This window comes from Bos indicus, chromosome 17 (assembly GCF_029378745.1).
Source record: "Bos indicus isolate NIAB-ARS_2022 breed Sahiwal x Tharparkar chromosome 17, NIAB-ARS_B.indTharparkar_mat_pri_1.0, whole genome shotgun sequence".
Taxonomy (NCBI): domain Eukaryota; kingdom Metazoa; phylum Chordata; class Mammalia; order Artiodactyla; family Bovidae; genus Bos; species Bos indicus.
The window spans coordinates 54,545,202-54,566,134 of record NC_091776.1 but is presented as its reverse complement, the minus strand read 5'-3'; the positions used below and the strand labels follow the sequence as shown (position 1 = coordinate 54,566,134).

At 47.5% G+C, this 20,933-nt stretch overlaps 2 protein-coding genes across 9 annotated transcripts in view; one reads left to right on the top strand and one right to left on the bottom strand.

The window, feature by feature from the left end:
* The window catches only part of HVCN1 (hydrogen voltage gated channel 1), a 33,193-nt gene extending 13,191 nt beyond the window's left edge, over positions 1–20,002 (top strand). For all 4 annotated transcript variants that reach the window (XM_070769542.1, XM_019977456.2, XM_019977455.2 and 1 more), the window contains 5 exons: positions 7,198–7,479; positions 11,778–11,882; positions 15,439–15,670; positions 17,672–17,784; positions 18,136–20,002. In XM_070769542.1, the coding sequence (XP_070625643.1) occupies positions 7,198–7,479; positions 11,778–11,882; positions 15,439–15,670; positions 17,672–17,784; positions 18,136–18,201 (798 nt within the window). In that variant the 3' untranslated portion in view covers positions 18,202–20,002. The remainder of the gene's footprint in view (positions 1–7,197; positions 7,480–11,777; positions 11,883–15,438; positions 15,671–17,671; positions 17,785–18,135) is intronic.
* Positions 18,487–20,933, bottom strand: part of TCTN1 (tectonic family member 1) — a 27,907-nt gene continuing 25,460 nt past the window's right edge. For 3 of the 5 annotated variants that reach the window (XM_070769539.1, XM_019977450.2, XM_070769541.1), the window contains 3 exons: positions 20,047–20,172; positions 19,472–19,616; positions 18,487–18,578 (listed from right to left, as the gene is read on the bottom strand). In XM_070769539.1, coding sequence (XP_070625640.1) covers positions 19,473–19,616; positions 20,047–20,172 — 270 coding nt within the window. In that variant the 3' untranslated portion in view covers positions 18,487–18,578; position 19,472. Of the gene's footprint in view, positions 19,617–20,046; positions 20,173–20,933 lie in introns of those variants that run through there. The other 2 variants (XM_070769540.1, XR_011561172.1) reach the window with 2 other exon arrangements.

Genomic DNA, 20,933 nt, shown 5'->3' with positions numbered 1-20,933 from the left:
GATTCAAGCACACCCGCTCTGTCTTAGCTTCCTGGGGTTGCCATAACAAATGACCACAAACCAGATGGCTTAAAACAACAAATTTATTCTCTCAGTCGTCAAGGTCAGAGTTCTAAAATCAGGGGGTTGGCCAGCTCAGTGAAGTAGCTCAGTTGTGTCCGACTCTTTGCGATCCCATGCACTAGTCTACCAAGCTTCTCTGTCCATGGGATTTTCCAGGCAAGAGTACTGGAGTGGGTTGCCATTTCCTTCTCCAGGGGATCTTCCTGACCCAGGGATTGAACCCAGGTCTCCTGCATTGCAGGCAGACGCTTTACCCTCTGAGCCACCAGGGAAAGGCCCTACAGAGAGAGGGTCGGCTCCATTTCTCCTAGCTTCTGGTGTGTGCGTGCTAAGTTGCTTCAGTTGTGTCCGACTCTGCAACCCTATGGACTGTAGCCCTTCAGCCGCCTCTGTCCGTGGGATTCTCCAGGCAAGAATACTGGAGTGGGTTGCCGTGCCCTCCTCCAGGGGATCTTCCTGACCCAGGGATTGAACCCGAGTCTCTTAGTCTCCTGCATTGGCAGGTGGGCTCTTTACCACTAGCGCCACCTGGGAAGCCTAGCTTCTGGTGGTTTCTGGCATTCCTTGGTTTGTAGATGCATCACTCCAGTCTCTGCCTCCATCCTCCCATGGCCTCCTCCTCTGAGTGTCCCCTCCTTTTCTTTTCTTTTTTTTAATATTTATTTATTTGGCTGTGCCGAGTCTTAGTTGCAGCATGTCAGCTCTTTAGCTGCAGCATATGGGGTCCAGTTCCCCAACCAGGGATCAGACGTGGGCCCGCTACACTGGGAGTGCAGAGTCTTAGCCACTGGACCACCAAGGAAGTCCCCCCTCTTCTTATAAGGACACCGGTCACTGGATTTAAGGTCCGTCCTAAATCCAGCATGGTTTTATGTCAAGATTTTTTTTTCTTTTTTTTTACTGCACTGTGTTCTTTGTGGGATCTTAGTTCCCTGACCAGGGATTGAAGCCCAGGCACTTGGCCATGAGAGCCGGGAGTCCTAACCACTGGGACCTCCAGGGAATTCCCAGCAAGATCTTGACATCTGCCAAGGCTTGTATTCCAAGCAAGGTGACATTCTGAGGTTTCAGGTAGACATGGATTTGGGACAGCCACGTTTCAACCCACTGCACCCTCCTAGCTGGCAGATCTCTGGTCACAGCCTGCCTGGCCTTTTCTCAGCCATGTCTTGTAACATGGGGGCCTCCAGGTCATACAGCCCAGCCCAAGGGCAGGTCGTGGCTCTGCCGTTTTCTGAGTGTGTGACTTTGGACATACCACCTTTTTCACCCAGACCCAAAATGATGACTTTGACCTCAGAGAGTTGTTAGGAATTAAAATGAAATAGTGCATTTAAGGAACTTACCAGCGTGCCGTTATAACAAATTATAAACAATCAGCAATAATAGATGTTGCTGCTATTGTGTCTTGTTTGGGGGTGGCAGTGTTGATTAATGGGGCTTCCCAGGTGGCGTTATTGGTAAAAAAACTCATTTGCCAGTGCAGGAGACATAAGAGACATGGGTTGGATTCCTGGATCAGGAGCATCCCCTGGAGGTGGTCATGGCAACCCACTCCAGTATTCTTGCCTGGAGAATCCCATGGACAGAGGAAGCTGGCAGGCTACAGTCCATAGGGTCACAAAGAGTCAGACGACAGCTGAAATGACTTAGCATGCATGCACACACGTGTTTATTAATAAGCAAATTAAGTCCCCAAAAGTAGGCTCTGAGAGGGAATGGGGAAATGGGGACTTAGCAGACATTCGGCCCTGGGAATCAGCAGTCAGATGAATTTCTTAAAAAGTACCTATTTCAGTGATTGCTGGATGACCATGAAATAGGGACTTTCCCCCTCCTACAGATGACAGCTTCAGAGTCTGAAAAACAGACATTCACAAGAAAACTTTCTTCTGCATCAATTGTAGATCTGTTTGTTTGTTTGTTTGTTTGTTTTTCCCCCTCTCTCCCAGGTAGTAATTTTTCTGGTGTAATACCTGTCATTTCTAAAGGAGAAGTAGGCAATTACCTTTGATGGGTAGCTCCTGCGGTTTTGTTGTTAAATCGTTTATTAAATACTGAGCCCCTCCCTGTGACTGAGGGAGGAACAACATCTGCCCTCCCGGGGTTCACAGACTAGTGCTGGAGTCAGACAACCTTGAGATGTCAGTGTTCGTTAGTGGCTTGATGGGCAAGTAGAGGAAGGACCCTCACCCAACATGTGGCAGTTAAGGAAGTCCTCCCAAGGGAGGTAAAATTGATTCTGTAAAACCTGAAGAAGAACTGGGGTGAGGCAGATGGTGGGTATTCCAGGTGGGGGGGGGGGGGGGGCGCGGGTCGTGTGACATTCTGGAAGCAAGAGAGAGTGGTTTATTCCAGAACCACAGTGTGTTTAGTGTAACTGGAGTGTGGTGGAGGCTGGGGAAGGAACCAAGAGAGCTTTGACCTTGTCCTGAAGGCAGCAGTTGGCAGGGGGTGAGGGTGGAGGGACTGAAAGCAATGGGAAGGAGGGGAGGGAGATAGGCAAGGGCAGGGACGCAGCCAGCCCAGCACCGGAGCAAGGTGACCTGGCCACCACTGGGTGGAGAAAGGGTCAGAGGTAAGAGGCCAAGTCAGGAGGTTGGTGCAAGTGTCCCAAAAAGAGGTTGAGAGTGGTAGGAGAGAGACGAAGAGAAGGTGCAGGAGGAATGGTGTTCAGGAGGTTAGATTGACAGGCCTGATGGAGAGAAGCCAAGAGTGATCTTTCATTCTGGACTTGAGCGGCAGGGCGGATGTGACTCTGTGACCTAGGCCAGTGTGGAAGCAGAAGCAGATTTGGGAGGGAAGAAAAAAAATTAGTTCAGTTTGGATCACAGCAGACTAATGACCTGACAGGAAATCAGACGGCAGACTGGAGACTGATTGGCACCTGAGCAGCCTTGAGAACACAGATGTGCAGAGACCACCAAAGAGGGGAGTCGCCCTGTGCCAGGGCAAGCTCAGGGTCAGGGACTTGAGAACTTGCGGTGGCGTGGGGGCAGGGACACGGTACAGGAAGAGCAGCCAGAGATGGGAGGAAAATCAAGAGGAGGCAAGACTGTTAAACAGAAAGTCCACACTGTGAGAGGAGACAGCCCAGTCCAGGTGGGAACCACAGTTGTGGGCTTTGATACTGAAAAGTGACCCCAGAGAGAGCGGGGCCAGAATACCCAGAATACACTGGGACGGCAAGGGTTAATGCAGGAGCAGTGGGGACAGTTCAGGGCCAGGGACTCCACTGGTCTAGATTCTCCAGATTGCACATGATAGAAGCAACTAAATCTAGCTTCAGCCAGAAAAGGAATCTTTCAGTCCATGTGACTAAACACATGGGGCTGCAGAGGCAGACAGTTTGGGCCCAGTAACCAGTGAACCGAGATATCCACAGGTGATGAAGAAGTCGGAGGAGTGGAGGTGGAGAGTGTTTGTTATTGAGGACTAATAATACCAGCGGGTGCTTACAGAGGGTCTGCTCCTGGCCAGGACTAAGGCTGGTGGTCCCCACAACTCGCTGAGTCAGTCCTTCCACCTGTCTGGGCAAGGTTGGGGGTGGGCGGGTGCCGAGAGCTGAGAGTCCAGGGTGGGTGGTGAAGTTGCCGAGGCTCACAATGTTTTCATGATCTTTGTCTTTTCTGGAACTTTGCTGTTTCTGGCATGACGGATTTTTGACTTAAAACTAGAGTTGTTTTCTGCTCTGCTGGGTGCCATATTTTCATTCCAAATTACTGAAAGTTGCTTCTTTACTGGATGCAAAGTTTCAAAAAAAGTTTTCTGTATAAAATATGAATGTGGTTTTTGTAGCACACCCTGAGGTTCCCACCATGCTGAGAATTAGTGCAAGAGGTTTCTATCTGCCAGATGAAGTGTTTTGGTGGAGGGCATCATGGCCACTAACCACCCAGAAAGATTCAGGTTGGCTGTGGGCCTGGTCCTTGGGCAACCTTGAGAACCCAGCAATTGGAGGCCCCAGGGCCCTCCACCAACAGGCACTTGATGGGCTTCTGCTCTAGGTCACGTGGTACTCTGGGGACTCAGAATCTTGGACCTGTATGTTTGTATTTTTCCATTAAATTTGGAGATTTTTTCCAGGTGTTATTTCTCCAAATATTTTCCCTCTCTTCTCTTTTTGGTACTCCAGGTACATGTATATTAGGAACTTAATGTCCCTGAAGCTCTGTTCTTTTTTTTTAGCCCTAGCTTTTTTTCTCTTCTTGCTTCCACTGGATAGTTTCATTTTTTTATCTTTAAGTTCCCTGATCTTTTCTTCTGCAGCATCTAATCAGCTGTTAAGCCCATCCAGTGATTTTTCATTTATGTGTTTTTCAATTCTAGAGTATCCATTTGGATTTTTTATAGTTTCCATTTTTCTTTTGAGATTCTCCATTTGTTCCCTCATTAAGTTCATGTTTTCCTTGAAATCCTTGAACATATTTATAATTAACTATTTTCAAACCTTTATTGGCCAATTTCATCATCTCCATCCCTTTTGAACTAATAAGCTGATGTTTTATTGGTTTATGACCACATTTTCCTGCTTATTTATCTGTCTGGTAATTTTTTATTATATGTTGGACATTATGAATGTTATGTTGTTGAGAGTATTTTGCTGTCTTCTTCAACAGAGTACTGAGTTTTGTTCCAAGAGGCAGTTAATTTACTTAGAAGCATGATCTTTTTAAAAGCCTTATTTTTAAGCTTGGTTGGGACAGGTCTAAGGTAGCCCTGACTGGAGGGCTAGATTAGGTCTATATATAAGGCGTGACTTTTCTAGAATTTCTACTAAACACTCAAGAGTATTCAACAAGATCTCTCTGCTCTCGTTGTTTGGAACTCACAGATCTCCCAACCCAGACCTGTGTAACTCTCTGGTACTTGTTCAGCTCACAGTTCCCTGAGAGTTTCTTTATGCTTTGTTTTTTCCTGAAAGTTATATTTTGCCCTGTTTCATGGAGTCTTGCTCTGCACATGTGAAGTTTAGGACTCGGCCTAAGTCCAATATTTGGAGTGTTTTCTCTCTGCACTGCTTCCTTTTCTCTGGTACCTTGCCATGCAAATTCCTGAGGAAGTAAAGTTCAATAATCCTGAACTATAATCTTTGTCTCCACAGTCCAAAACGTACCTCCAGGCAGAAGGCTAGAGTGATTGTGGGGCTCATCTTACTTGTTTCTCTTCTTTCAAGGATCACAGTAAATGTCATACGTTTTACCCAGTTGTAGAGTTATATTTTATCTAGTCTTATGGCAGGTACTCCAACTGGTATAGTTACTCTTACGGCAGTTGCTCTAACTGGTATGGTTGTTTATACCAGTTACTGTGTCATTGGTCAGAAGCAGAAATCTCTTTCTTTCGTATGTTTATGCTCACATTTTCACACATTCCAAAAATAATACCTGGTAGTATTTGGTAGCCATTGAGGTAGCAGGAAACTCAGAAAGTGGGATTTGAGAAGCCAGTGAAGGATGTTTTTGAAGAAAGGGAGTGATCTTTCTGTGTTCAGTACTGCTGAGGGGGTACACATGGATGTCATCAGTGATACACAGAGACGTGGTTCATTCATTTTAACTGCTGTATAAAATTCCATCACGTGAATAGAGAAAATTCACTTCTCTATCTCCTACCGTTTAGGTGAACATTTGCAGTGCACGTTCTTGAACATGTCACTGATTTGAGTACATGTGGGCGAGTCTCTCTTTGAAACCTATCTAGGGGTGGGATTACGAGATCATTAACTAGTGTAATTTCAATTTGACAAAACAGTACCAGATTGCTTGGAAAAATAGTGGTGCCAGTGCCGTTCCTACCTTCAGGGTTCAAGAGACCCCCACTGCCTCACACATTCACTGCTTGCTATTGTAGATTTTAAAATTCTTGCCAATCTGAGGAATGAAAAGGTGTGTGATTGTTACTTCAATTCACCTTTTCCTAAATATTAGTAAAGTTGAGTGTCTGGGCTATCTGGGTTTCCTCTCATGTGACCTGACTGGTAATATCCATTAACTAGTTTTCCATGGAGTTGTCTTTTGTGGGTAAGATTTCTTTCTATATTCTGGATACTAAAATCTTTGTCTATTAAATGCATTGCAAATATTTACTCCCAGTCTGTGACGTGTCTTACTTTGTACAGGTGTGTATGTGTGAGAGACAAACATTTTTAGGTTTGATGAATCAGGTCTATTGATTTATTTTGTGTTTTTTGTCTTATTTAAGCAGTCCTTCACAGTACTGAGGTCGTAAAGATACTTGTCTGTATTTTGTTTTTAGACTTTTAAATGCATTTATATAGATTAATACAAATGAAATTTGTTCTCTGTGTGGCGTGAGGTAGGATTTTTTTCCCCCCTTGTTGGAAAAGCCAAATGTCCTAACCTCACCAGTGTTTTCTCACTGATCTGGACTGCCATTGCCATCACATCCAGGTTCTCACAGTGAGCTGGGTCTGTTTGGGGCTCTCTTTTCCTGTTATTCTGATCATATTGCCTTTTCTCTTAGCCATACCTGGAAGTTTTCATTATTGAACTTTAGAAAAAGTCTGATGTCTGGGAGGGTAAGTTGGGTAAAGGAGTGGGAAGCTTATTTGCTTTTTCACTTTGAAGTCATCGGTCTTTTAAACAACTGTCTATAATTATTTAAAACAGCACTGGCTGAACTCAGGAAAAATCCACTTGCTGCCCAGACCTTTCTAGGACCGATCAGTGGCGAGGGTGGCTTCGCTTTTGTGTGAAACTCTGGGCACTTTTACTTCTGCCTTTGCCCTCTCCCTGGCCTACCAACTCTCACCTCTGGGTTTTTAGGTTGTGATGTCTCTGCACCTTGCTATTGGGTCTTCCGGTATTTACATGTGGGCCTGCGGTGGGTGTTTTGCGACTGGGAGGCAGTACCTCTTCTGTTGGTTACTGCCAACCAGACCACAGTGGCAGGCCCGACGGAGTCTGGGGTTTCCTGTTGCCTCACTGGCGCTGAGACCCTGGATTCCAAAAATAAATGCACGAAAAACCACTGTGACCTCACGGTCTGCGCTCGCAGGGTTCTCAAGCCGGACCGTCTTCACCCCGGGGCCCGGCCTAGCGGGGGCTCTGCTCTCCCGGAGACTGACGGACAGGCTGCCTGAGCGCTTGCTCTCTGTCCCCCTTTCTTCAGGCAGTCACCCGCAGGGCCAGGGTGGCTCCCGCCGAGAGGATGAGCAAGTTCTTGAAACACTTCACCGTCGTCGGGGACGACTACCACGCCTGGAACATCAACTACAAGAAGTGGGAAAATGAGGAGGAGGAGGAAGAAGAGCAGCCACCGCCCACTGAGGCCTCAGCCTCGGCCGAGGAGGGCAGAGCCACTGACCCCACCCCGGCCCCGGCCCCTGTGCCCAGGCCCCGCCTAGACTTCAGGACCACTTTGAGGAAGCTCTTCAGCGCCCACAGGTTTCAGGTAGGTGGGCAGAGGCCCAAAATGCCTTGGGTGGGGCAGAGCCATCAGCCCAGAGTCACAAGGTCAGGTGGGAGGGGGCCCATCTCTGTCACCAGTTCCTTCACTCCGCAGATACCTACCCAGCACGGATCGTGTGCAGGGCAGGTCCCCTGTTGTCAGGGGCAGAGTAAGTCCTAATTCAAAAGTCAATTATCACCTGATGAATCCATTAAACAAAATGTGCTCCGTCCCTACTCCGCTGCAGAAAGGAATGGAGCACTGATGCGTGCTGTAGTGTGGATGCCCCTTGACAACACGATCCTAAATGGAAGAAGTCAGACACAGAAGGCCACATGTCTCGCAATTCCATTCATGTGAAATGTCTCGAATGCATACATCCACAGAGACAACAGAGTAGAGGGAATGGAAGGGGGAATGACCGCTCAATGGATGTAGTTTCCGGTTGAGGTAACGAAAATGTTCTAGAACTAGATACCAGTGATGGTTGAACAACCTTGTGAATGTACTTAAGGCCTGTGAACTTTATGCCAACTGTAAAGGAGTGAAAATGTTAAGTTTTGCAATGTTAAATGTTAAGTTATGCAAAATTTACCCCCTACACACACAAAGGAAATGAAAGGATAAATTGAGGGGTGGGGGGAGTCTCTTCTTTTCTGAAGTGATGCTGAAAATATCTGCCTGGCATAACCAACCCGCCACCAATCTCTAGGTATGGTTATGGGGAGACCCTGAGAGGGAGACGCAGGCTTCAGAGAGTAGCAGAAGGAATAGGACTTCCTACAGGGCTCAGTGTCAGTCCCAACGTGAGTGGAGTCTGGCCAGCCCTGTCTGAACCCCATCCTGCCACCCCAGCGTGGGTGAGCAGGTATCTGGAAGCATGTTCTGAGACCCAGCACAAAGCGGGAGGCTCCTTGCCAGCCCAGTCTGTCAATTCCCAGAATGGAACTCTTTGGGGGCCCCTGCTGCAGGTTACCCCCCTTCAACCATGATAACCCAGCTCCTCCCTGGAGCTGATGTCCCTTCTGAAAGTAGAGTAGAGCAGTCCTTGCCTCTCCCATCACTGACTTTGTTCCAGAGTAAAAGAGAAGGAATTATTTTGGTCTTTTTTTTTTCCTACTCTCGTGTGACTTACAGAAACAAAGCAGGCAACCCAGCACTCCTGGCAGCTCAGCACTTTCCTCTGTAGATCTGACAGAAGAGGAAATGTGGTATTATGTTGTTGGGGTTGAAATCCCAAACCCTCAATTTCAAGAGCAGAAGGAAGGAGCCAGCTTCCTCCCAGCTGCAAGGGGAGGTCCCCCCTCTCCTGACTGGGCCCCCCAGGCCACGTGGCTCTGGGGAAAAGCATAGGAGAGGTGTTTATTCATTCACTCAACAGTCACTTCTTAGCTTCTGCTATGCACCAGGATCACGGCAGTGAGCGTGGTAGACACATCCCTGCCCTCACTTGCAGAGGATGGGTGCTCTGTAGAGAGGTGGGCATTCCAGAAATCAGACAGATGCTGGATACAAGTGGAGAGAAGCCCTCTGCAGGGAAGCAGAGCAGGGTGGCTCTGAGAGATCCTCAGGGTGGGGGAGACCCGATTGAGGATGTGAGGCAGAGCAGGTGATACTTCACCTGACACCACGAGGCTGGGCAGGAGTGAGGTCTGTGGATGGAAAGGGAGGAGCTTCCCAGGCAGAGGGGCCCTGTTTGCAAAGGGCCTGAGGGAGGAAAGAGGCTTCAGCTTTGCAGGAATTGAGAAGGGTCCATCGGGCTTGTATGTATCCAGTAGTGGGAACGGAGGCCCTGGAAGTCCACCCACCGGCAGTGGGCAGCCATCAGAGTCCAAGTGTGCGGTGGGGAGGCAGCGACATGAGCAGTTTGGAGAGGGGCCCAAGTGGAAGCAGAGAGGCTACCTCGGGGTAGGGAGTAAGGATTCAAGGGTTTGATCTGTGCAGATAGAATCCACATAAAAGAGATTCTGGAATGCCCTCTCTCTCCACCTGTTCCCATGGTTTGAGGTGACCAAGGTGACATGATATATAGTTGACTGTTGTCACTTCTCACAGGATGGCACAACCAACCAAAGGAGAGAACTTGGGGTGAGTCAGGCCTCCGTGGTAGCCACAGACAGGCAGGGGAGCATGGCCAGGAAGGCTGGGAGGAGCCTCACTTTTATCACCTGCTGACCGTGGCCAGGCCGTCTGCTGAGCACACCTCACACTTTATCTCACTCGATGCTGCCATTGTCAGTCAGGGTGGAAAAAGCAGCGAAGTCCCATCTCCCCCGGAAGGATGCTGAAGCTTGTTAGAGTTAACGCCAAGGCACGGCAGAGCTGAGAGCTGTGCCCAAGGTCCAGGCTAACGGGAGCTGGCTCAGGACTGGCCGCCCCACAGCCCGCTACACCCTGCACCCCTGGGTGCTGCTGCTAGGGGTGGCTGACTTCCAGTGAGGATTTGCAATTAACCCAGTTCCCTGAATTCTCAGCGTTTTCCCTTGTGACGTGGCTCCCCTCAGAACTCGTCCTGCCTTGTGAACTGGTGGATTTGGAGCCTTAGGGGTCCGTTCATAGAGGCCGGGGTTGGGACCCAGGCACTGGGGTTTCGTGACCTTGGGTCTGTCTCTCAATCACTTTTTAAAACTGAGGTGAAATTAATTAATTAAATCATTTTATGATCAAATGAATCATTGTAAAGTGGATAATTCAGTGGCATTTATCTAGTACATTCACGATGTTGTGCAGCCATCACCACTGTCTAGTTCCAGAACACTTCCATCACCCGCAAAGAGACCCAGTACCCATTAAACGTAACCCCCAGACCCCGACAAACCTTAATCTACTTTTCGCCTCTACCGGACATGTCATGTAAATGAAATCCTACAACGTATGTGATCTTTTGTGTTCAGCTTCTCTCACTTAGCATAATGTTTTCTGGGTCCATCCACACTGTAGCGTACGTCAGTGCTCCATTCCTTTTTACAGCTGAATATCCAGTGTGTTTTTAATATCTCCATCCCTTGCTTCTAGACTAAATGAGCTCTTACATCCCTTTAGCTCCAACATGAAACCAAGGAGGGAGGGAGCGAGGAAAGAAGGAAAGATGCCATCTGAGGCTTGAGTCTTCATTAAGCTACTGAATTCGGATTTGTGTGAATATTTCATTACAGAGCACTTTGCCATACAATTTTCAATAATAAACCACGTTATCAAATACTTTAGTGACATAATTGTTACAGGTTGAAATGGTCACAAAGTTTAATAGTCCATTCTTTATAGGCCTGAACTGGTTCAATTGCGACCTGAAACTGCAGAAACTGCCAAAATAACGGCAGACTAATTCTCAGAGGTCAAGGTCTGTCTGCCTGACAGTGTAAGAGGCAAGGCCCCCGGGGAAGTAAGTTGACAGTCCAGTATGTTCAAGGGAAGAAAGAGGTCACGCAAGGGTCAAGGGAAAAAAGAGGAACCCCCCCTTGGGGTTCCTCCTGTTGCTGCCATTTCCATCACTCCCACCTCATCCCTGTGGTCACCCCAGATGCCATCACCTCCACCCCACCTTCACTGTCCGATTCACCATCATCACTGCCTCCGTCGCCATGACCACCCCCACCGCCATCGGTGAGACCACCCACTCACTTCACCCTGGTCTCCCCCCAGCTCCCCGCTCCAGCAGGTCACAAATCCCACGAGATTGTCTTTCCCTCAGCAGCTCCTCTGTTTCCCAGGACACCCAGAACTCCCTGCCCCCTCCCCCCGCAGTGAGCACATGGGGTTGGGGTGGGCACCTCAGGTCTCCAGTCTGAAGCTGTTTGATGGGCACAGTGGATGTCACCCTAACCCAGCTGCCTGGAGGAGGCGTCCCTAGAGATCCTCCTGCAACTTGGCTGTCAGAGGCTGGATGTTTTATTTATTGAGCCTCTGTTCTGGGTGTACCCTGGCAAGAGCAATTCCCAGAACTAGAAACACAAAAGCTTTAAAAAACATTACTACTTATTTTTTGCCATCTAGGCATTAGCAGTTTGGTTCAAGAGATGCTGAGAAGCAGTGAACTTCCAAGTTAAGAGAAAGACCAGTGGTGACCAAGGGTCAGTCAGTGAGCTGCACGGAGGCTTTAGGAGGACAGGCACGGCCCTGGACTGGAAGGAGGGGCTCCAGTGAGAGGAGCCGGCCCCCAGCAGGCCTCCTGAGAGGGCGCTGGAGCTGCTGTGGGCAACTGGTCTCCCATCCTTGACACCCAGGTGTTAACAGCCCTTAGAGATGGAAGGAAGGTCCCTGTTCAGGTCTCATGGTTTCTTGCTTCTTCCGTCGGTCCACAGGTTATCATCATCTGCCTGGTCGTCCTGGATGCCCTCCTGGTGCTCGCAGAGCTCGTTTTGGACCTGAAGATCATCGAGCCCGACAAGAATAACTATGCCCCCAAGGTAGTGTGTCCACAGCCCTTTAACATGGTTCACTCTTGTTACCTGCACTGAGGGTGGGCAGAGGCGGGCAGCACCCGCAGAGAATCAACCAGGGCTTCTCTGAGAGTAGTTTGATGGGGTGCTTTCAGTCAAAGAATAGAGCACATGTTTTCTTTCTTGGTTGTAGATATGAGTTCCCTACAAGCAGGATACCTCAGGTCATTTGATGGCTTGCAGGCTTGCATCTTGAGCTGTCCAAGACACTGAGCTGGAGTCTGTCACTGATTCTCAAACCAAGAGAAGGATTCCTTCCCGTTCCCCAGAGGACGGGCTGTTTGTCCTCCTGTCAACATGCTGACGTGGTCCCTGTGCTGGAGCCACTGGGGGGACACGCCCACCATTCATTCCCTGATTCACAGTTACTGCCTGGCCCATCCCAGACAGTCATCCAGAGGGCAGTGGGTGCATTCTGTGACCCTATCACCAGTAACTGGGAGGAGGCCAGGGGCTAAAAAACATCTCCCCACACCCTTTGAAAAAAAATTCAGTGGACTGTGCATAAGTGTCTTTTCAACCAGCAAAAGGACAGGAAGAAAACATTAAACCGCCTTCCTACTCGTGGCCCCTTTGACCAAGGCAGTCGTTAATGTTCTCTTCTGTGACACTTGAGTCCTCCCATAGATGGATAATCTTTTCTCTCCCTCTACTGTTTAATAGCATCAGTAACTTACCACCTATGCTCAATGTCTTGTGCCTTTTTTCTTTACTTTTTATTATGAAAAATGGCAAACATACATTTTTCTGTATTTGCTTTCTTTATATACATACCCACAAACATGCCCATATATTTTTGACCATTTTAAAGTCAGACATCGTGACACTTCATCCCTGAGTACTTCAACAATGCCTAAGAATGAGGTTTTTCTCCTATAGAACCATAATAGCATTATTACACCTAAAAAAGTTATAATTCCATAATATCTAATAACCAGTTTTCATTCAAATTTCCTCGTTCATAGTGCTTTTTTTTGCAAACTAGATTTCTGACATTATATTTGAGCTCTTTTAAAGTTAAAGTCGCTCAGTTGTGTCCAACTTTTTGTGCCCAAGGACAATACAGTCCATGGAATTCTCCAGGCCAGAATACTGGAGTGGGTAGCCTTTCCCTTCTCCAGGGGATCTTCCCAACCCAGGGATCAAACCCAGGTCCCCTGCATTGCAGGTGGATTCTTTACCATCTGAACCACCCTGTTCCTTTATTCTGTTTCCCGTACAACACAGGTTAGGTCAAGAGGCTTAAAAAGCAAGAGTTCCTCAAGGGTGGGCTATTTTTATTTTTAAATCTCATGGCACCTTGGGCCAGGGACCCACTATTAGTCTGCTGGATCACCTGATTCAGGTTGTAAATGCTGAGCTGTTGCACTGTCCAGGGGCACTTTTCCCTTTGCAGTTGTATATAATCCACATGGTGACACTTCAACATCATACAAACTTCTTCCCCAGTTAGCATCCACTGATGATCATTGTGTGAGTCTGTGAACACACTGGCTTGCAAACCAGTGATTTCTAATCATACCTTTCCTTCTACATCGACTAGTCAGTATCCTTTTATCAGTTCAGTTCAGTTGCTCAGTGTTGTCTGACTCTGCAACCCCATGGACTGCAGCACGCCAGGCTTCCCTGTCCATCACCAACTCCCAGAGTTTACTCAAACTCTGTCCATTGAGTCAGTGATGCCATCCAACCATCTCATCCTCTGTGTCCCCTTCTCCTCCTGCCTTCAACCTTTCCCAGCATCAGGGCCTTTTCAAATGAGTTTCAGCTTCAGCATCAGTCCTTCCAGTGAACACTCAGGACTGATCTCCTTTAGGGTGGACTGGTTGGATCTCCTTGCAGTCCAAGAGACTCTCAAGAGTCTTCTCCAACACCACAGTTCAAAAGCATCAATTCTTTGGCACTCAGCTTTCTTTATAGTCCAACTCTCACATCCATACATGACTACTGGAAAAACCATAGCTTTGACTAGATAGACCTTTGTTGGCAAAGTAATGTCTCTGCTTTTTAATATATTGTCTATGTTGGTCATAGCTTTTCTTCCAAGGAGCAAGCGTCTTTTAATTTCATGGCCGCAGTCACCATCTGCAGTGATTTTGGAGCCCCCCAAAATAAGGTCTGCCACTATTTCCATTGTTTCCCCATCTATTTGCCACGCAGTGATGGGATCAGATGCCATGATCTTAGTTTTCTGAGTGTTGAGCTTTAAGCCAACTTTTTCACTCTCCTCTTTCACTTTCATCAAGAGGCTCTTTAGTTCTTCGCTTTCTGCCATAAGGGTGGTGTCATCTGCATATCTGAGGTTATTGATATTTCTCCTAGCAATCTTGATTCCAGCTTGTGCTTCATCCAGCCTGGCATTTCTCATGATGTACTCTGCATATAAGTTAAATAAGCAGGGTGACAAAACACAGCCTTGACGTACTCCTTTCCCGATTTGGAACCAGTCTGTTGTTCCATGTCAGGTTCTAACTGTTGCTTCTTGACCTGAATACAGATTTCTCAGGAGGCAGGTCAGGTGGTCTTGTATTCCCACCTCTTCAAGAATTTTCCACAGTTTGTTGTGATCCACACAGTCAAAGGCTTTAGCATAGTCAATAAAGCAGATGTTTTTCTGGAACTCTCATGCTTTTTTGATGATCCAGTGGATGTTGGCAATTTGATCTCGGGTTCCTCTGTCTTTTCTAAATCCAGCTTGAACATCTGGAAATTCACGGTCCGTGTTCTGTTGAAGCCTGGCTTGGAGAATTTGAGCATTACTTTACTAGCGTGTGAGATGAGTGCAATTATGCAGTAGTTTGAGCATTCTTTGGCATTGCCTTAGTGTGTATCACAAAAACACAGTCATTCTTTTCAGTGTTCAGTTTCAAATGGTCCCAGATTTGGTCACTGTGAGCCTCTTTGGGCCAGGATGATGTCTCAGCTCTCTTCATACTTTCCCTGCCCCAGAATGGAAATGGTTACTTTAGTGAAGACTAGTATTTATGAATCTAGATCTGGGAACTCTCTTCATTTATCACCCACCTTGGTGATCATTTCTAGTAAATACTTATGGGTCAGCCTTGGTCTTTTGAACAACTATGAAGTACTCCACAGGGAGGTACTGTAATGCTTTTAAAAGGACCCTGGTCTAATGAACATTTCTGTTGTTCTACAAATAATGAAGAAAATCGTCTGCTCTGCAAATGGTGCTGCAGTAAATATCCTTACTGTCTTTGTGCACATGTGAACTTAGCTGTATGATAAATGCCTAGCAGTGGAGCTGCTGGGCCAAAGGGGATGGTGGATGTTTTCAGTTCTGCCATTGCCCCATTGCCCTTCAGGGAGCAGTGTCTGTGCTGTTCCCAGCTACAGTCGGAGCCCAAAACCAGTGCCTGGTGCTGGCAGGAATGCGGGATTGGTGAAGGGAATGGATTCCCTCTGGTGACTGGGCAGGTTCATTCAAAGCTGGCTCATCTGTGTGAACCAGCTCAGCCCGTGATCAGCCTGCGTCTACTCTCATGTGTCTCCTTGTCCCCTTCAGGTGTTCCACTACATGAGCCTTGCCATCCTAACCTTTTTTATGATGGAGATTTTCTTTAAAATATTTGTCTTCCGCTTGGAGTTCTTTCACCACAAGTTTGAAATCCTGGACACCATCGTGGTGGTCATTTCCTTCATCCTCGACCTCGTCCTCCTGTTCCGGGAGCATCAATTCGAGGCTCTAGGACTGCTGATCCTGCTCCGGCTGTGGCGGGTGGCCCGGATCATCAATGGTATGTCCCCTGCGCTCCTGAGCCAGGAAGCTGGGGGTGGGAGGTGGGGGGTAGGACAGTGGGTAGAGCCTGGAAGGGGCGCAGAGCCCCCGGTCCTTCTCCTGGCAGCCAAGAGAAACATGAAATGGTCTGCTTTGGTGTCCCACTGCCGCCTCTGTGGTTACAGACTGACACCAGCACACGTGCTCTGAGAGGAAGGGCCCTTCTCCTTTCGGCTCTATTTTCATGATTAAAGATGTTAATTAAAAAGGGTGATAGACCAGTCCCTGATCTGTTGCCGAAGTACTTTTGTTTCTCGCGAGGTGTTTCCTGAAGAGTGTTTTATCAAACCCCATCCCACCCTGGGAGGGGAACCATCAGGGAGGGGAGCAAGGAAGCTGAGAAACACGGTACATTAGATTCTGCCAGCTTGGAGAAAATCACAACACGAGTGAGCACGATGAAGGCTCTGAGAACCGTAGCTGTTTTCCAAGTTGACACTTTGGGAGGAAGTAACACCCATCAGCCTGCTGTAGACTCTGGCTCTGGAGAACACGCTGGGGGAAACACCGCTTTCCCGGATTTTAGGCACAGGTCCTGTTCCTCACACACTCCCTGCTGGTGTGGGGAGCCTCTGTTTCAGAGCAGCTGTTTGTATTGTGATTTTATGTGGACTCAGTGACCGGTCAGTGGTTCAGCCGTCAGTGAACACCTGTCCGTGGACCTGCCGTGTCAGAATCACCCTCAGCGCTCTAAGTGGCGAGTCTGGTGCAGAGGAGCCCAGGCGGGGTGTCTGTTCGAGAAGCACTCCCAGGTGATCGGTGTCCAGCAGGTTGGGAATCTGTGGCCTAGGGCCCAAGCTGATGGGCTATGGGTGGTTGTCAGGAGACCAAGTGAGCAACAGTGAGGCCTGCTAGAGGCGGGCCCGTCCCCTGCCAGGCGCAGTGAGTCCCAAGGCTCCTTCTGTGTTGGGTGCCACCCGGCAGGGTAAGGGCCTGTGCAGCGGCTCTGTCGGGCACGTGGGCTTTGGAACCTGCTGGTTCAGACCTAGTGATTTAGAGTAAAGCCTATTAAGAACATTTATTTGGGTTCTGTCAAAGGAAATAAGCTTTTCAGATAATGTGGAAGATGTTAATGCCAGCTGATTTTTTTCGGACAGAAACATACTGTGTTCAAAGGTTATGTGAGGTACCTAGACTGTGACAGACTATAAATGACTCATGAACCAGCTACTACCCAGTACTCTTCACATCACACTATTGTGAGAAGTATTCATTTTGTCTAAAAAAAAATGGCTGCAAGGCGTAGGAGCACTTGCTACTGCCCATTATTACACTGCTGTCAGATTTCAGCGTGACAGAACATAGGCTAAACCAGACTCGGTGGGACAGCCAGGAACACTGTGAACCAGGAATGGCTGCTTCCAGACCTAGTGGGCACCACACACATGGGTGACGGTCCAGACTCGGTCACTCACACTTGGAAGGGGGCAGAATAGCCCCACTGCAGCACAGGCTTTGAGGCCTCATCCCCACTGTGGTGTGGGCATTGGGGAGCTCTGTCCCCGCTGTGGTGTGGGCATCGGGGAGCCCTGCCCCAAACAGGGTTCAGGTTAGTGCCTGACAATTAAACTGGCCACAGCCCTGGAGGCAGAAAGGGGGGAGAGTGACAGCCCCAAGCTTGAGCATTTCCAGACTTGTACTTAGTGCCTCCTGAGCAAGTGCTGCTAAGTAGCAGAAATGTTATGAACAAGGTCCCTTAAGGAGCTTAACCCTCATCTGGTCAGTGATTATTTTTAAGGATTTCTCACACCAGGCAAGCCGCAGAAGTATGTCTCAGCTAGGTACTGAGTAGCTCAGAAATGAAAAACCTGACCCTCCTAGTTATGATGCCTTTAAGCTATGATTGTTTTACTTGTCACTGCTCTTCCCAACTGTATACATTTATAAGGAATGCAGGGTTTTTTCCCAAGTGGTTAAATCAGAAACTGGTATCATGGAGACCCTCACCATTATTTTTCAGGGATAATTATCTCAGTTAAGACACGTTCAGAACGGCAACTGTTAAGGTTAAAACAGATAAACATACAACTGGCCACCAAGATCCAGCACCTTGAATTCAGCTGCTCTGAGAAGGTAAGAAGGCGCTTGGGAAAACACCCCGTTTACAGATTGTTCCCTCCCAGCCAGGCCTCTGCTCTCGTGGGGCCGTTAGCCCAGAGCCCCACTCCCCTGGGACAGGCCTTCCTTGTCCTTCCAGATTCAGCCCAGGCACTGCTCCGCCCTGCAGCTCCGCCAGGAACCCCCTCTTCCAGTGTCTCCTCTCCGCTGTCACTGCTGGGCCCAGACTGAGTGATTTCCATTAGAAGCGTGGTTTTCATTCAGCTCTGGGGCCCAGTATGTGCCTGGGGCTCACTGCATGACTGCCACGTGCCTGGGGAGGCTCAGAAGGTAAATTCGGTTATTTGTCTGCTTTTGTAATAACAGGAACAAGAAATTGAGAGACTTAACAAGCTATTGAGACAGCATGGACTTCTCGGGGAAGTGAACTAGATGCACGCCTTCTCCAGCTCAAAGGGAAGACCTGCCTCATGGGCTTGTGACAAGGAAGACAGCCGCCCCTCTGGGGCCATGTCGGGGAGAGATTTGGTTTGATGGCTTTGCCTCACTGCTGCCGGCTCGGATTCTGGGGGACACAGCCTTTTAGAGGCTCTATTTCTTCCTTGGTGTGACTGAGAATGTCCCACCCCACACTGTGTAACAAATGTATCATAAACTATATTTTCCTCACGTTGAACACTTTACTCTTGCTTGAAAATGAACAAGCTGGACAATTACTAGCCATATATAAAATTTAATCTCATCAAATGTACAGTTTTCACTTTTCACATGTATATTGAGGGATCAGTACATCCTTTCATATGAGCACTCTGAAAAACAAAAAAGAAAGCTATTTTAGCTATCAACACATTCTAGAAGTCTTTTACATGTCCAAGCTGTTCTAAATAGCTAACCACAATTTCCCCCTAGGAGGCCATTCTCAAGTACCCAGCCCCCTCCTCTGCATCCTCCAGCTTTTAGCTGGCTCCACCTAGTTCTGCCACCTGACAACATTTTCCTCAGTTACTGTACAATTAATGTATAAAATAAACTCTCTCCTTCCCTAGGGCCCTCCTACTAGATCCTTTCCCGCTTCAACTGCTTGGAATCACTTGGTGGCATCCCAGACCAGCCCACTAACTGGAGAGCAAGCTAGCTCCGGTGCCTGGCGCAGAAGTGGCAATTAGAGCCAAGACTCCACTGTAATTAACATGACATTTGGGGGAAGATCCCCTTGTGAGGCCTTGTCCTCTACTCGCATGATTTTAAACAATTTGCTATTTTTATACTCATTTCAGCAGGACCTGAAAAGGAAGAAAATCCGAACTAAAAATAATATTTTTAAAATAATTCTTTTTTTTTTTTTTTAAATAACTCACTTTTAAAGCAGGGGATGAATAAACTGGATAAACCCTCAATGCCTGCACTACCTGAAGGCCTGTCCTCGTGTCTTCTCAAAAGTGCAACTTAGTTTCCACATATGACCTATGTGTTGAGGGTACTGGAACTGGCTAAGACCAGACGATGCCCCCTTCTAATGTCAGACCAAGTAGAATGACATTCCAGAAGGGAGACAAGAGGAGGGAAGTGAGAGGAGAGGAAGTGTGCTGGTCTGGGGGCAATCTCAAGGGTTATAATAAAGTGGAATGTCTCCGAGGGACCGTGGGCCCCACACGTGCTGAATTTTGCAGATACGGTATAGTTTCCTTATTTAACGACTTACATCAAACAAATGGGAAGAAGAAATTAAAGGGCAGCCTGGCGTTGATGGTTGGCCGAGCTCTGAAGCCTGCCTCTGCAGGTGCAGACACATCCACAAAAGTAACCGCAGTGGAAATAAGAATCGTCCTTTCATTTCCTGAGTTGGTCTGTAATACAAAATCAGAATAATGCAAGCCCTGCCCTCCAGTGGGTTATCAGGATAACAAAGATGGGACAGCTTCCATGCCCTTCCTCACCCAATAGCTGTCATTCATGAATCTGATAGGTACATGGAGGGCTCATCAGTCACTAAGTCAGAGGAGAGGGACAGTTTTCACTCAGGTTGTCCCTCACACACTGATGTCATTCATAAGTCAATTCTGACAAGAATTTTAAAGATCAAATCTAAACAAGAATGCAAATGTGAACAAAACCATTTTGTTCAGTGGAGGTTTTTCCTCTAAGTAAATGGTGACTGCTAAATTGTTTTAAGAATTCAGATTGTTTAATTATTATTTTTTACAAAATAATAAATTTCACCTATCACAGTTGAGTTTTGTCTGGCCTTGTGTCTTGTATCTTTAAAATTAGGCCTACCTCAGGAAAGGAAGATGAAATTAGCCTTGCAGTTACATTGACTATTTTGGCCTGTGGGTTCAATAAGGATCCGTATTTAGTCCACTTCACTTCTACCGTCAAAGCCACTGGGAGCTGGCAGGAATCCTGTACAATAATATGCCATTAGTCAATTTGAGTATTATACAACCTTAAGTCAAACTTAATCTGCAGTTCAGAGTTTTAATTATAAAATGTTTCCCATATTACAAAATGTTCTGAACAAGAGAATGAATAGACTCTAGAAGTTCAGATAAAAACAGCTTAGAAGCAGCATGTATTTTAAAAGTACTCAATGCTCCAAAAAAATTTTAACACCTAAAGCATAATTTTTCCAGCCCTTCCTGTTTCTAAAGAGACCAGCCTTACCTGGGAGTTGTACCCCCAACTATGGAGCTTCCGGGGCCCTGACAGGTCTAACTGCACCCACCCATTTACATCTACCTCAGAGATTCTTTAGGAAAGCAGTTGGCATGGGGGGAGGAGGCAAGGGAATACAGTATTTTTAATAGTCAGGAATTAAACCTCACTGCATATCATGTTAAAATGTACTTAGAGGAAATTCTCGTCCTTTCTTTTCGCTTATCTGATTTCATTGGTTGGCAATTAAGATGTTACCTTGGGGTATACAGGTGCTGTCTTAAGTTTTCAAAGAAGTTAACTCTGACTCTCAGTCGAGGGCACTGGTGCCACAGTGGAGCTGCCCAGTTCAGGCCTGGACACTGCAAGCTGGGCCTGAGACCTCTGCCCCAGGAGCTTTGTTTGCTCAGCCCTAAGGGGAACATGGGTGAAGGGGGCCTTCCAGACCTCTTTCCTGTCTTTACAGTTTCTTCAGCTGGCAAATGTGATCATGTTAAAGCTGCCCGATG